Source organism: Ochotona princeps, chromosome 16, assembly GCF_030435755.1.
Source record: "Ochotona princeps isolate mOchPri1 chromosome 16, mOchPri1.hap1, whole genome shotgun sequence".
NCBI classification, from domain to species: Eukaryota; Metazoa; Chordata; class Mammalia; order Lagomorpha; family Ochotonidae; genus Ochotona; species Ochotona princeps.
In genome coordinates, this window is record NC_080847.1 from 8,945,852 (window position 1) to 8,962,132 (window position 16,281).

At 46.8% G+C, this 16,281-nt stretch overlaps 1 protein-coding gene across 3 annotated transcripts; it reads left to right on the plus strand.

The window, feature by feature from the left end:
* Positions 1-149: 149 nt before the first annotated feature.
* On the plus strand, positions 150-15,472 carry ADAT1 (adenosine deaminase tRNA specific 1). 3 transcript variants are annotated; one of them, XM_004584041.2, is made up of 10 exons: positions 150-207; positions 1,493-1,675; positions 1,883-1,951; positions 2,913-2,967; positions 3,362-3,492; positions 6,138-6,735; positions 9,184-9,329; positions 9,775-9,874; positions 12,488-12,574; positions 14,709-15,472. In XM_004584041.2, exons 2-10 carry the CDS (start codon positions 1,528-1,530, stop codon positions 14,839-14,841), a joined length of 1,467 nt encoding a protein of 488 aa, XP_004584098.2. In that variant the 5' UTR covers positions 150-207; positions 1,493-1,527; the 3' UTR covers positions 14,842-15,472. The 3 variants fall into 3 exon arrangements, with proteins under 3 accessions (XP_004584098.2, XP_058530775.1, XP_058530776.1); XM_058674792.1 differs by lacking the exons at positions 150-207; positions 14,709-15,472 and adding an exon at positions 13,626-13,803 and having other exon boundaries at positions 1,346-1,675; XM_058674793.1 differs by lacking the exons at positions 150-207; positions 1,493-1,675; positions 3,362-3,492 and having other exon boundaries at positions 1,880-1,951.
* Positions 15,473-16,281: the final 809 nt, after the last annotated feature.

Sequence of the window (16,281 nt, forward strand, 5' to 3'; positions counted from 1 at the left end):
TGCTGCTGGTTATTGTGGGCTCGTGGGGCTGTTTGAGATGTTGGTTTGTGGTCAGTGAGCGTCGTGTTTGACTTGCCGAGCCCTTTTCTGTCGGATACGGTTGTGAGGAGTGCACTCTTCCAAACAATTGTCTCGTGGGAAACTGCCCTTGTTTCCGGAAGTGTCCTCAGCCGCAGCGTGCGCGGCCAGCGCTGGCCGCCGGACCCAGTGAGTCCCGCGCTCACGTCGTCCCCAGCCTGCGGGCTCAGTGCGCCTGGCGTGTTCCCTTCTTTGGAGTTCCCTTGCTAGTTTCTAAAAGAGCCAACGAAACTCTGCTTCTGGGAGCTGCTCTAAAACCCTTCCCCCCACCCCCCGCCTAGCAGCTTACTTAACTAACCCTGGAAGAGAATGTGGCTTCTTGGGTTGGTGGGAGGTGTGGACTCTGTTCCCAAGGAATGAATGCCTGTTGAACTGAGTCCCGGGGTGGAGGCTGTCTTTCAGAAGCAGCACGCACCCAGGTTCAGCAACCCTCTGTTTTGCAGTGCTTAGCTGTGCCCATTGCCATACGACCTCATCTTGTCCCAAAAGAATTTGGATATAATTGAGTCTGGACGAGGGTAGGATGAGTCTAGTGACTTGATACCAAGCCAAAATCATCAAATGTTTTTTGTCATTTTAATCACAGTTGAGATTAATTACTCAACACACCGTAGCAGTTGCTGTTACTGTTTTAATCCTCACAAAAACCCAAATAGTTTTGTTTTTGTTTTGAGACAGCATTCCCATCCACTGGTTTATTTTAAATGCCCACTGAGAACTAAGAACTCAATCCAGGTCTTCCACATGGGTGGCTAGACCTGATGAGTTCAGGCATCACCACAAACTTCCAGAGTCTCTGGATCCAGGTGCTCAATTCTGGGGCATGGTCATCCTAACGAGCATCTCAAACAGTAGGCCAAATGCCCGCCCCATCCAAATTTACACAGATGCAGAGAGGTCAGGAACCAACCAGATAGGTAATTTGTGGAAAAACTAAAAGTAAGCCCCCACAAAGGGGGACCCGAAAGCCCACACCTTTTAACATCACAAATGAGGATTTACTAGGGGACAGAGAATACCAGTGTACGATAGGGGAAAGAGCAGGAAACATGCTTGGAAAGGAGGACAGGAAAGAAGAGCCTTGTGAGTGAGGATGTGTCCAGAGCAAGCTGAAGTCTGCATCCCACTATCTGCTGTTTCCCAATGAAAAACGAGCCATCCTTCCTTCCTCATGTGCTCTGTGTGGGGTAGCAGATTGAGATTAAAAGTCAGGGAGTCTTTTGGAGCTGGTGGGCTTTAGGGCTTGGTTCTTGGCTCTTTCATTAGAGGTGAAGTGATGGATGTGGCAGGAGAAAGTGGGCCATGAAGTTGAAGATAGAGGAGACTCCGTCTGAACAGTGAGACGCCTTTGGAGGACCATGACATGAAGTCCTGGTGTGAGACTGCTGCCATCTTCCACTCTTTCTCCTTTCAGTCCTTCGGATCGAGGCCTCAGCGCCAACTCAGACCATGTGGACGGCAGATGAGATTGCTCAGCTGTGCTATGAGCACTACGGGGCCAGGCTGCCCAAGCAGGGGAAACCTGAGCCAGATCGCGAGTGGACGTTATTGGCAGCCATCGTGAAGATACAGCGTCCACCCGAGAAGCCAGGGCCAGGTGAGGTCTCTTCTCCTTGGGCTGCTGCCGCTGCCTGTCAGTGATGCTAAAACTGGTCAAGGCTATGCACGGGTAGCTGTGGGCAGGGTGATAACAGGGTAACAGAACTGGTTTCCACCAGGCTGGAACTGCAGTCGTGTGGAGTCCATGGGAGGAATGGTCAGACCCTCTGAGAACTCACTTAATAATTTGTTTTTTTCCCTTCAGTGACAAAGGAAGTTGTCTCGATGGGAACAGGAACAAAGTGCATAGGCCAGTCCAAAATGAGGAGGAGCGGTAAGCACCAGAGGGGACCTAAACAAACTGTCTTTCTGGGAACTGTAGAAACCAGGGTCTAGGTGACCCCTTTTCCTTTGTCTGGGAAAAGAGGCCCGGTTGGTTAAAGTGGCTAACCTTTCATTGCCTACGAGTGTTGCTGCAGTTGGAAGAACAGTACTCCTTTACAGATGGAGATCCAACAGCAAAACAGAGCCCCCTGGCCCGAAGGAACAAGCCTCCTGAATGAACTGAAAGCCAACCAGTGTTGCCATGTTGGGTCTGGAAGACTTTAGGGATCTGCAGCAAGTTGGGGCCACAGCTCGAGTGACCTCAAAGCCCCAGAAAGGACTCTGAAATTAAATGGAGCTTTGGGCATCAATAAGAATATGAGAATCCCCCCCCCAAAAAAGGGACTCCTTTAGGGGTCTGAAATCTTCACCATCTACTTCCAGTGACCAAGTTCTTTCATTTGCTTAACTAGGTATCCTTTCTATGAGCGAGTTCTTTCAGGATCACTGTAGCCTAAACTTGATGGAATTGTATTCCCGTGAGCAGGCCTGTGCTAACAGGTTACAGAATATCTGGATTATTGTCCTTCACATAAGTCTTTCTATAGATCAGAACTCCTAACGAAACACAAGTCAGCACACCATGAAACATTTTGGACTGTCTAGAGACATTTTGGTCACCAACTGGGGGAGAAAGATAACACCCACATTTCATGGGTAGAGGTCAGGCATGCTGCTTAGTGTCCTGAGACACCAGGAGGACCCTCCAACAAAACATTCTGGCCTGTGATATCTGCAGGGCCGAGTTACACTCTGCTGTAAATGCAGTGCTGTTAATGGTTAACACACTTCCTGGCAGGAGCCTCCAAGAACTCGCTGGCCATCCTCAGTGCTGGGAGGACTGTTGCTTCTGGGAAGAGGGACTGTCCAGGCTCCATGTGCCTTCACCACTGTCTTGTCTTTGCCTCCAGGAGACATACTCAACGATAGCCATGCAGAAATCATAGCCAGAAGAGGTTTCCAGAGGTAATACCACATCCCTGGGAGAGTCCAGTTTGGCAGATCTGGGGTGGGCTCACTGAATCTGCATTTCTGGAAAATTCCCAAGTAATACAGATTATGTTGTCTGCAAACCTCATTTTGAATAGCCCTGTGCCCTGGGCTGGTGCTTCTTAAACCTGAGTGTGTATTGGAATCACCCGGCCGACTCCGGGCCCAGTCCCAGAGTCAGCAGATCCAGGGTGGAGCCTGAGCAGTTGCATTTCTGACACACTGCCAGGTGATGCTGAGGCTACAGGTGCAGGGACATTGAGAACCACTGATCTAATCACTTTCGTGTTTCAGATCACCACCTGACCTGCAGTAACTGACTCTTAGGAAGCAGGCAGTCCTTGGTTCTTATTGTGTTGTACATCTTTAGGTACCTTCTCCATCAGCTCCACTTGGCAGCCACAATGAAAGAGAGGAGTATCTTTGTCCCAGGAACTCAAAAAGGATGCTGGAAGCTCAGGCCAGACCTCTTTTTTGTGTTTTTCTCCAGCCACACACCGTGTAAGCATATTCAGGCTTTTGAATTAACATTGCATTGTCTGTTGTTTGTCTTACTCTATAGATAAATTTCTCAAAAAGGAGGTGGGGGAGGGAACCACCTTTGGCAGTAGTTTACTACAGCTGGTGACTGACTGGGCCTTTGGGCGTTAGCCAGTGTCCTAATCATTTCTTTGCTGAGTGAAAGAAGGCAACATTCAGGGTACTGTCACTCAGTTCTCAGAGTCAAGATTAGGAAACGTATAACCAAAACCTCACAAGACGTGAAGCCAAAACTGGGGCTTAAAATTCCAAAATCTGACTATGATGGCTTATCCTGAATCTGATTTCATTCCCTCACTCATTGGAAACATTTTCTCTTAACTTGTGACACACTGGGTATACAGCAGACAACTAGACCAGTACGTGGCTGACCCACAGAGACTATTTCAGGGAATGTGGATAGCCACAGAGTGAATTTTGATGAGTTATAAGAGGATGTTATTGTAGTTGTTTAACAACAACAGCAAAAAAACAGCAAGAGCGTCAATTCTGTCCTGTTTTTCAGTTCTGTTTTCTTATTTTCTTCTTGAAAATTAGAAATGTTGGGCCCAATGCAGTAGCCTGTGGCTAAAGTCCTCACCTTGCACTTGCTGGAATCCCATTCAAGTTCCAGTTCATGTCCCAGTGGCCTCACTTGACATCCAGCTCCCTACTTGAGGCCTGGGAAATCAGTTGAACACGGCCCAAGGCCTTGAGACCCTGTGCCTGCATGGGAGACCTGGAAAATGCTCCTGGCTTCTGGCTTTGGTTTGGCTCAGTTCCAGCTGCTCGGCCACTTGGGAAGTAAATTAATGGATGGAATATCTAATGTTTCTCCTCCTGTCTGTATATCTGACTTTACAATGAAAATAAATAAATCTTTTAAAAAAAGAGTGGGTGGGAAGTTTTCCCACTGGCACAGGGAGATACTGAAGGTTTTGAAAACGCTGGTTTAAGCCAGGCTGTGGACTTTACTGCCATCTTTTCTGCAGGGATATGCTTTCTAAAATTTCCAAAATGGGGATATTTGAGCAGTGTTTGCCGAATTTAAGCGTACATAAAGTAAAACCATGAACTGAGCTGATCCGAAACCAGGAGCCCAGAGCTTCTTCCAGGTCTGCCACACGGGTGCTTTGGGTCATCCTCAGCTGCTGCTTTCCCAGAGCCACAAGCAGGGAGCTGGATGGGAAGTGGAGCCACAAGGACATGAACCTGCGCCCATATGGGATCCTGGCACATTCATGGCAAGGGATTTTAGCTGCTAGGCTACCACACTGGGCCCAAACTTGTTTTTCAAGGCATCTTGTTGGATAGGAGTCGGTCAGTCAGTTGCACTTGGGAAATCTTGCTTATTCTACATTGATAGTTCTCGGTTAGGGACAGTTTTGCTCCTGCGAGCACATGTGGCAACATCTGAAAACACTTTTGACTATCAGACTTGGGGTGCTATAGGTATCTAGTGTTGAAAACCAAGGAAGCCGCTGAATGTGCTATGATGTACAAAAGAACCTCACAGCAATGCATTGTGTGACTCAAGTTGTCACTATGGAGATGGAAAAGTCTGTCTAATCCAGTGTCTCTAAAACTTCCTTGTAGTAAGAATTACTTGGGGGCCCAATGTGATAGCAGCTTAAGTCCTCACCCTGAACACACCGGGATCCCATATGGTCATCGATTCTAATCCCAGCAGCCCCACTTCCCATCCAGCTCCCTAGTTGCAGCCTGGGAAAACAGTCAAGGATGGCCCAAAGCCTTGGGACCCTGCACTTGCGTGAGAGACCTGGATGGAGCTCCTGGCTTCTGATTAGCTAGGCTCCTCCCATTGCAGTCACTTAGGAGTGAATTAATGGACAGATGATCTTCCTCTCTGTCTCTCCTCCTCTCTGTGTATCTGACTTTCCAATAAACATAAATAAATTTTTTAAAGGCCTATAAAAAATTAATTACTTGGGATCTTTGTTTATTCAGTTTTTCAGACCTCCACTCTCCTAGAAGGCCCAGCATGCTGGGTCCAGAAAAGGGCATGCCAGTGGAATATAGTGGGGAAGTGTGTGCATGCCTTCTTCACTCATTTTGGATCAGCTGGGAGAAAAGATTGATCTTCATTTACAGCGATTCTGAAACTTTAAAGCGTGCATCATAATCTTTTTTTTTCTTTTGTAAGATTTATTTATTTTTATTGGAAAAGTGGATATACAGAGAGAGGAGGAGAGACAGAGAGGAAGATCTTCCATCCTATGGTTCACTCCCCAAGCGACAGCAACGGCTGGAGCTGAGCCAATCCCGAGCCAGGAACTCTTCCAGGTCTCCCACGCAGGTGTAGGATCCCAAAGCATTGGGCCATCCTCGACTGCTTTCCTAGGCCACAAGCAGGGAGCTGGATGGGAGGTGGGGCCACTGGGATTAGAACCGGTGCCCATATGGGATCCTGGCGCGTTCAAGGCAACGACTTTGATCACTAAGCTATAGCGCCGGGCCTGCATCAGAATCTCTTGAACAGCTTACTGTAACACATGTCTGGGTCCTGCCTTCCAGTGGATCTGTTATGGGCCCCCAAAGTGCGTGTGTCTGACAAATTCCTGAGGGTCACGTAGAGCCATTGGCTTCAGGAGTTCTTTGTCCTACAGGTGGGGATGCCTCCATCATTCCAATGCTTGAGTTTGAAGAACAGCCCTGTTGTCCTGTCGGCAGGAGTTGGACTGATAGCTACTCAGGTGAAGCCAGTGTTCACCTGGAAGCTCCTGAAAATAAAAGGATGTGTAACAGCTCTGTCAGCCCTGCAACCAAAAAGATGAGGCTTGAGCCTAGAACTCCCGTCCAGGAAGTAGCCAATGGAGTAGCTCACCATGGGAAGCCCATCCCACCACGAGCCTGGAGCTGTGATGACGCTGTGGAGAGACCGACTGCAGTCACCAGAACAGACCTCCGTGGTGCCAAAGTGGTGGACGTTTACAGAACAGGAGCCAAGTGTGTGCCTGGAGAAGCCGAGGACCCGAGGAGGCCTGGTGCTGCCTACCACCAAGTGGGGCTGCTCCGAGTGAAGCCGGGCCGCGGGGACAGGACTTGTTCCATGTCTTGCAGTGACAAGATGGCCCGATGGAATGTCCTTGGGTGCCAAGGTGCCCTGTTGATGCATTTCCTGGAAGAGCCCATCTACCTGTCAGCTGTGGTCATTGGGAAATGCCCGTACAGCCAGGAAGCCATGGAGAGAGCGCTGGTGGGGAGGTGAGAGGACGGGGAGGGAGGGCTCGGCGGGAGGCAGGCCAGTCCAAAAGGGGCCAGGAGGTCTTGGAAGTGCTAAGTGTTTTGATCCAATTCCGCTTTCTAGGAATTGTCTACATGGAAAAGGAAATGTTCAGATATTAAGCTTTGTGTAAGATAATGTTAAAGAAGAAAAATGAAACTTGTTATACCCACAGTAGGAAATTAGGTGATTTTGGTTTTGTTTAAAATGATACTGATGAATATTTAACGTGAAGACATGTCCATCATGCTTAAGGGATGACTTAGAAGATAAAAATGAGCTCAGTTGGGTTTCAAAGTGTATGTGTGTTTAAAAAAAAACCTGTAAAAGGATGTATATCACAATATTAATTTATCTCTAAGGTGTGGCATTACAAGCAGTTTTCCTTTTTTGTTGTTACTGTATTTTCTCATACTTCTGCAGTGTACTTACATCACCATTATAGTTTAAAAATCCTTTAGTTGTAACTTTTTTTAAAGATTTTTTTTCTTTTAATTTTTATTGGAAAGTCAAATCTACAGAGTGGAGGAGAGACAGAGAGGAAGATCTTCAGTCCATTGATTCACTCCCCAAGTGACTGCAACGGCCAGAGCTGAGCTGAACCGAAGTCAGGAGCCAGAAACTTCTTCCAGGTCTCTCATGTGGGCTCAGGATCCCAAGGCTTTGGGCCATCCTCGACTGCTTTCCCAGGCCACAAGCAGGGAGCTGGATGGGAGGTGGGGCTGCTGGGATTAGAACCGATAACAATATGAGATCCTGGCGCTTGCAAGGCGAGGACATTAGCCACTAGCCTACAGCGCCAAGCCCCATTAGTTGTAACTTTTGGGAAAAATAAAATAATAGGATGACCACGTCTATGACTGCTTAAATATAGTCATCTCAGAAGAGGCAGCCCAATCTGGTTAATGCTGTGGTGGATGAGGGACAGGCAAGCTATGGCCAGGGGAAGCATTTGGGCCCATGTCCAGCATATAGCCCTGGAAGCAAACTCCAGAAAACAGTCCCAAGAGATGACGCAATGAAATAAATTATAAAAATACATAGCCAATAAAAATGAAAGCTCATATTCACACAAAATTTGCACATAGATGCTCATACAGCTTTACTCATATAGCCGAGAAGTAAAGTAACCCAAATGTCCCTTACTAGAAGAATGAAGAATTACACAATGTTGTATATCCATCCAGACAATGGAATATTTTCAAAAAGGACTGAACTGGGCCCGGCGTAGTGGCCTAGTGGCTAAAGTCCTCATCTTGAACATACCAGGATCCCATATGGGCACCAGTTCTAATCCCGGCAGCCCTGCTTCCCATCCAGCTCCCTGCTTGTGGCCTGGGAAAAAGCAGTCGAGGATGCCCCAAAGCCTTGGGACCCTGCACCCTCGTGGGAGACCCAGAAGAAACTCTGGGCTCCTGGCTTCAAATTGGCTCAACACTGGTTGTTGCAGTCGCTTGGGGAGTGAACCATCGGACGGAAGATCTTCCTCTCTGTCTATCCTCCTCTTGTACATCTGACTTTGCAATAAAAATAAACCTTTAAAAACAAAAGGACTGAACTATTGATAAGTTGTCTCACTTGAATGAACTTTAAGAACAGCATACTAATAAAATAAGTCATGTATCATACGATCTTTAATAGGTGAAATGTCTAGAAAAGTTAAATCCGTAGAGACAGAGGATGACTATTAGTGGTGCAGGAAGAAGGGCCTGGAGAGTGTCTGTCCTGTGGGGTGTGAAGGAAACAATAGAAACATAGATTTAGGTGATGGCTGCACAACTCTGTGAAAACACTGAAAACTAAAAACTGTTAAATTACACATTTTGGGTAAAATCCTTTTTACATATCTTCTGTTTTCTCCATATATGTTTGTGGTTTTTTGTTGTGTTTTCAAAACCAGCTCTCAGCGTTGTGCCCAGGACATTTTCTGTGTTTTCTCTGTTTGGGAAATTAAAGTTGACACTCGCTCAATTCTGTACCACCATCACGTTGGTACCTAGTTTATGTGAAAGATACAGAGAAAAAAAATATGATAAGATCTTTAAAAATAAGGAAAACAATAAGATAATTTTGGTTTCTGCTGTTTGAAACTTTCCCTAGGAAATAGATGACCACAGGTTTGTATTTCTGCTATGGGTTTTCAGGCTTCTCGACGCCTGTGTCAGGAATGTGTCTGGGTGTTATGGACGCTGCTGAAGGACACTGACTGTCCCCCTGAGTCCTGGGGAGGGACTTTCCCAGGCCATGAGGTCCCTGTGCTCTAGATTCTCCTACTGCTGTCTGCTCCTGGCCCTAATACCTAAGCACTGCCACACGTGTCTGAGGGCCTCTGGTGCCCTACGGCCCAGGGATGGTGATGGGGCCCACAATCCTAGATGCCGTTTCTCCGGCAATGTACATAAACTTAATTTGTTTTTCCTTACTTTTAGGTGTCAGAATGTTTCAACTCTACCCAAAGGCTTTGCAGTTCAACAGCCAAACATACAACAGTCAGATTTGCAGTTTGAACAGAGCCGCTGTGCAGTACAGGCAAGAAAGGGTGACAGTCCAGGCCGAATTGTTCCCTGTGGGGCAGGTAAAGGATCCAAGTTAGGCCTACCCTGGAGTCACATCTGTGACCAGGAGTAGCCTGCCAGCTTAGGAAGGCAGTGTGACCAGCCAAGCAGTCAGTAGTATGGACTTTAGGGGGCCAAACTTCTGTTGTGTGTGATTCAATACGAGTTACTTATTATCCTCTTGCTACCCAACTGTCTCTCAGGTTAGAAGATTGTGGTTATTGGGAAGTTTGAGAAACTCTATTTAGTGCATTTACTTTATGCCCAGCATATAATAAAGCTCAGTGATTGTTAGTGTGACAGTGGGTCAGGAACCTCTTTACCCTATTGTATGCTGGAGTCACTATCTCTGATGTCATATCTAATTGTCAAAGACCTGCAAAGTCAGAGAAATAGGTTTTTAAAATATTTGTGGTATTCAAAAAACGTGAACAGTTTTAACCTCCAAATCTTACCTTTTTGTAGCCATCAGCTGGAGCGCAGTTCCTGAACAGCCATTAGATGTTACTGCCAATGGCTTTCCCCAGGGAACTACAAAGAAGAAAATTGGAAGCCTTCAAGCCAGGTACAGCATAGTAGGCCAGAAAAATCAGAGTGAAAAATCTTCCAGCTGCTAGATCACTCCCCAAATAGCCCCAGTGGCTAGAGCTGAGCCAATCCGAAGCCAGGAGCCAGGAGCAACTTCTCGGTCTCCAACATGGGTGCAGGGTCACAAGGCTTTGGGCCCATCTAACTCTGCTTTTCCCAGGCCATCAGCAGGGAGCTGGATGGGAAGTGGAGCAGCCAGAATACAAACTGGTGCCTGTATGGGATTCCAGCACTTGCAAGAGGAGAATTAGCCAAATGAGCCACTCTGACTCTTCCCTCCACCAAAACCATATTTTTTAAAAGATGTGTTTTTATTTGAAAGGCAAATTTTACAGAGTAAGAAGGAAATATAGAGAAGGTCTTCTATCCACTGATTCACTCCCTAAATGGCTGCATTTTGGCCAGAGCTAAGCTGATCTGAAGGTAAACTCCAGGAGCATTTTCTGGATCTCTCATGTGGGTAGAGAGTCCCAAGGCTTTGAGCCATCCTCCTCTGCCTTCCCAGGCGATAAGCAGAGAGCTGGATTGGAAGTGGAGCAGCTGGGATATGAGCTGGTACCCATGTGGGATGCGAGCTCCACAGGGTAGAGGATTAATTTGCTGTACCATTGCACCAGTCTCCCTCACCATTTTTTGCAATTGGGGAGATTTTTTTTTTCCTAAAGATTTATTCTTATTACAAAGTCAGATATACAGAGGAGGAGAGACAAAGAGGAAGATCTTCTGTCCGATGATTCACTCCCCAAGTGAGCCGCAACAGGCCGGTGCTGCACCGATCTGAAGCCGGGAACCAGGAACCTCTTCCGGGTCTCCCACGCGGGTACAGGGTCCCAATGCATTGGGCCGTCCTCGACTGCTTTCCCAGGCCACAAGCAGGGAGTTGGATGGGAAGTGGAGCTGCCGGGATTAGAACCGGCGCCCATATGGGATCCCGGGGCGTTCAAGGCGAGGACTTTAGCCGCTAGGCCACGCCGCCAGGCCCAATTGGGGAGATTTTTTAAAGAATTCTTCATTGAGTTTTGCCACTAGAGATTCTGATTTACTACCTAAGCATTGGAACCTAGGAATCGTTTATGAAGCTTTGCAGTGTTCGGACAGGTGAGAAGAGCTGAAGTGTAGGTCCTGTGGCCGCTGACATAAGAGAGCATTTCACCCCCGGAGGTTCACATACCTGCATGTGTGTGCATCTTACTGAAGCCTTGGCCAAGCTCACCAACTCTGCTTTCCTGTCCAGTGGTTTTGAGGTGGTCTGAAATAGCCAGAGGGTGGAGGGGTCTTCAGGAGAGTGACCTGCCTGCCAGAGAATTTCCGCCCAGTCTGAATCGAGCTGCCACCAGCATGACTGTTGCAGGACTTCCATAGTTTACAGTTGATCTCTAATTTTTTTAAGGATTTATTTATGTTTTGGGCCCAGCACGGTGGCGTAGTCGTTAAAGTCTCACCTTGCACACGCCGGGATCCCATATGGTCGCCGGTTCTAATCCCAGCGACCCTGCTTCCTATCCAGCTCCCTGCTTGTGGCCTGGGAAAGCAGTCGAGGACGGCCCAAAGACTTGGGACCCTGCACCCACATGGGAGACCCGGAAGAGCTCCTGGCTCCTGGCTTGGGATTGGCTCAGCTCCAGCCGTTGCGCTCACTTGGGGAGTGAACCATCAGATGGAAGATCTTCCTCTGTCTCTCCTCTTCCTCCTCTCTGTATATAACTTTCCATACCCTCTTTTTTTTAAAAGATTTTTTATTTGAAATGCAGATTTACACAGAGAAAGATAGTCCATCTGCCTAGACTGAGTTGTTAACACACAGCATCTCCCATCTTCTAGAGGTGCTTTATGAATGTGTGTGTGTGAGGAAAGGAAGGCATCATGTACTCATGTGGTTAAGGTTGTGTCTGACCTGGATGAACAGAAACCAGGAAGGTGTAGGTGGGCTCATAAGCAATTAGCACTCCCTTACAGAATCCCTGGCTGTGGGCACTGGGTGAGGACAAGTTTTGATCACCTCCAGACCTCTGCCTTCCTAACTTGGTAGTGCTTTCCATTGCCTGTAAACATTATTACACATTGTTACCTTAAAAGGAAGTAGCCAGGGAGTCGGTGCAATGGCTCAGTTAGCTAATCCTCTGCCTGGAACCACCAGCATCCAATATGGAAGCCAGTTTATGTCCCAGATACTCTACTTCCCTTCCAGCTCCCTGCTTGTGACCTGGGAAAGCAGTGGAAAATGACCCAGAGTCTTGGGACCCTGAACCCCCTGGGAGACCTGGAAGAAACTCCAAGCTCCTGGCTTCAGATTGGCTAGCTCTGACCATTGCAGTAATTTGGGGACTAAACCAGCAGATGGAAGGTATCTGTCTCAATATCTCTCTTCTCTCTGTAAATCTGCCTTTCCAATAAAAATAAATAGATCTTTTAAAAAAATAGCTAGAAGAGTCTTATAGATATGTGGGAGCCAAAGTATAGTGGTTCTACCTTAGTGTTCCCCAGTTGAGCTTTTCACTCGAATGATTCCATTGCTGATGCTGGTGTTTGTTAAGGACCTGGTACATAGTAAATGTTCAATAAATTATCTTTGCTTTCTTTTTCCAAACAGATCCCGAATCAGCAAAGTGGAACTCTTCAGATCATTCCAAAACCTACTCAGCAGCATGGCGGAGGACAAGTGGCCAGACTCCCTCAGGTGACACTGCAGGCTTGGGCTTTTTCTCACTTGGAAAGCCTACTGTTTTAATTCAGTTTATGAGTGGTGGGAAGCTTTTAGCAGGATAGTGGATTAAACAAGCCCATTAGGAACTATTGTTGATTGCATGCTGTGCTGTCTTCTCAGCCCTGCTTAGCACTGGGTAGGAATTTAGAGGGTCTGCCTTGTCACCAGTGGTCAAAATGGGCCATCTTGGACTTTGATCTGAAGTCATTCCGGAAGGAGCAGTTCTTTGCACTGAGCTGTTTACCAGAACACAGGGGGAACTTTTGTGAACACAGTAGTTGTTGTTTTCCTTGTATATAAATTTCCTCTCCCCACCACACACACATACTCTTAACCAACAAAATCCTGTAGGAAATTGATCAATCAACTGAAATCAGTATTTGCTACAAGAAGCAACTTTTCTGAGCCAATGCAGTGGATCAGCTAGCTAATCTTCCACCTGCAAGTACTGACATCCCAGTAGGGTGTTAGTTCCTGTCCCAGCTGAGCCAGCTCCTTGCTTATGGCTTCAGAAATCAGTAGAGGATGGCCCAGTGCCTTGGGACTGTGTGCTCACTGGGGAGACCCAGAAGAGACTTCTGGCTGCTGGCGTCAGAATGGACCCTTGTGGCCATTTGGGAGTAAACCAGCTAATAGAAGATCTTTCTCTCTGTCTTTCTGTCTGTAATTCTGACTTTCAAATGAAAATAAGTTTTTTTTTTTAAAAAAGAACAAGCAACTTTATGTCAAGTAGGGCTAAAAAAGAACTTGGATCCCCTCAGATCTCAGTGAAAAACAAGAGAAGAAACAGGATAAAATTGAAACACTAAGACATGAATTTCTTCTCTTTATTTTATCTTATTTGTTGGAAGAGTTATTTGAAAGACAATTACAGAGACAGGAAGAGAAAGACATTTGATCCCTTGGTTTGCCTCAAATGGTCAAGGCTGGGGCAGGCAGAATTAAGGATCCTGGAACTCCAGCCAGGTCTCCCATGTGGGTGCAGAGGCCCAATCCTCCATTATTTTCCCATGTGCGTTTATAGGGAGCTAGATTGGAAGTGGAGCAGCTGGAATTCAAACTGATGCTCATGTGTAATGCTGTGGTTGCAGGCACAGCTTACCCTGCACTACAGCACTAGCATCAGACATCAGCTTCTTCAATTAGAAGACGGCAATAGTTACATTAACTATGTCACAAGTTAACTTAGAAGATTAAGTGACAAGGGGTTATATAAAGCACCTGATCCAGATCTGACTGATAGTAAAGTTTTGATAACTAGTCACTGTTACTTTTATTTGATCAACATATGCTGCATGGCTGAGATGTGTGAGCCCCAGAATGTTAAAGTATCCAGTCACTTGTTAAAGATAATAAGGAAGCAGGGTTTTATAGTAGGAAAAAGAGACTGGGCTGAACTGCAAATTCAAACACAAGTAGAAACTTGGAGCCAAGGAGCAAGGTGTGGGGGTCAGTGGATAGAAGATACTAAGGGAACATCAGAGCTAGGGGTCTTCTGCTGAAGGCAGGCCAGGATGATAAGATGCTAAGATTAAAGAGAAATTTGCTTCAGTATTGCTGGAGATTGAATAACAAGAAATTTGAGGCTGAACTGACTCAACGGGGTTGTTGATAAAACTAAGTGGGCCTAGGCTTTAGTTAAAAAGAGGACTCAGAATCTGACTCACATTTGCTCAGGGTTGTTAGAAAATCTTGTAAGTGGTTGAGTGAGCAGTCAGAGATGGCTAGTGGATTTGTGGAGGTATGTTGAACACAGTATGTTGGAAGGAGGCAAGGCATAGATAAGGTGAAAATGCCTTGTTAGAAAAAACAGAGCAGTAAGTTTCTAATCTCAAGATTCTGGTGGAAGTTGTAAATCCTTAGGAAACTTTAAACAAAAAAAAAAAGTTATTCCAGTTGACTGTGATTCTACTAGGATACAAAACTAGCATTCTACTCATTCTTGTTCTAATCCATGTTGCTTTCTAGTGAGTTCGCTAAGAAGCAGACAGGAGTGCTCTAGGAAAGCTTGCTAAAATACTTCTGCTCCTGCGGTTCTGGTTCTAACTCTGTCCCGGGGTAGGCTGCATGGTGAGAATCTGTATGCTTGGTGTGGTGTGTGCATTAGGGGGCAGAAGCTGGAGACCTACCAGGAGCACAAGCAGGCAGCAGCCACTTACCAGGAAGCCTGGAGCACACTCCGAAAGCAGGCCTTTGGATCCTGGATCAGAAACCCACCGGACTATCACCAGTTTAAATGAGAAGAAGTTGTCAGAAGGCTTGCTGGAAGCAGGACCCTTGATCTGCCTCCTTCCTTCATAGCAAGCAAACCCTAGCTTTTCTGGTGACTAAGTCAGGAAAGAAGGGTTTGGGGAAAAGCCTTCTGCTGGAGCACTGTGCCTCTCAGGTGTAATACAGATGGACTCCAGAATACAGAGTCCAGAATAGAGAGAATATCCTCAACTGATGTTAACTCTCTACAGAAGTGGCAGTTCAGTAATGACTTCAGCATCTGACTTAAAGTCTGGCTCACTGGACCTGGCTGACACCATTCTCGCTCTCTCAGGAAGCTCGTGAGCCAGCCCTGGACAACCCAAAATTATTCTCAGAGCTACCAGGAAAGAGTTTCGTTTTGCTTGGAGCTGTGAGGACCACGTTGGCAGACCACATCTGCCAGTAACCATCATTTCCTAGCATATAGACGACCAGATGCGAACAAAGCAGCAGCGAAGCAGTGAACAAAGCAGTCAAAGCTTAAGAGACACTGTCTGCATGCCTGAACCCAGTGCCCACCCTGGATTTCCTTCTGTGAGACACATCCCTGCTATTACATTGAGCAAGGTTGTTTGAAAAAGCTCCAGGACCCAGTGCAATAGCCTAGTGGGAAAAGTTCTCACCTTACACACCCCAGGATTCCATAAGGGTGCCGGTTCTAATCCCAGCGAACCCCACTTCCCGTCCAGCTTCCTGTTTGTGGCCTGGGAAAGCAGTCAGGGACGGCCCAGGGTCCCGGAACATCTGGTGTGATGGTTCATTTTGGAACAAGCAAGTCCCAATGCTATCTCTTTCAGGTCTGCCTCTAGCTATCTCCTCCTCTCTCCCTTTGTTCAGGTTGTAAATCACTGTGTTCGGCTTCCTTTTGGGTCTCTTCAAGAGGGTTAACATGGTCCTGGGCGTGGTGGCCTAGCGGCTGAAGTACTCACCTTGAACGTCCTGGGATCCCATATGGGTGCCGGTTCTAATCCCAGGAGCCCCACTTCCCATCCAGCTCCCTGCTTGTGGCCTAGGAAAACAGTCAAGGATGGCCCAAAGCCTTGGGACCCTGCACTCGCGTGGGAAACTTGGAGGAAGTTCTTGGCTCCTGGTTTCGGATTGGAGCAGCTGTGGCTGGATCGGAGCATCTGTGGCCGTTGCGGCTCACTTGAGGAGTGAATCATCGGATGGAAGATCTTCCTCTCTGTCTCTCCTCCTCTGTATATCTGACTTTGCAATAAAAATAAATAAATCTAAAAAAAAAAAAAAGAGGGTTAGCACAGGAGAACCATCCCTAGAGGCTGTTAGATCCACCCAAGACAGTAATTAACAAAAGCTTGCATGTCCTGGCCTTTGTAACAAGACCTTTGACACCCTGGATTCTGGGGATATAGAAATCTGTATGTTCTTAGACAAGGTGCCTAACCCTAAAAATGTGGATGATGGCC

Coding starts and splice junctions, on each gene's coding strand:
- ADAT1 (XM_004584041.2), top strand. CDS start 1,528: ATGTGGACGGCAGATGAGATTGCTCAGCTGTGCTATGAGCACTACGGG. Junction 3,493..6,137: donor TTTCTCCAGCCACACACCGT/GTAAGCATATTC, acceptor TTTGTCCTACAG/GTGGGGATGCCTCCATCATT. Junction 6,736..9,183: donor GAGAGAGCGCTGGTGGGGAG/GTGAGAGGACGG, acceptor CCTTACTTTTAG/GTGTCAGAATGTTTCAACTC.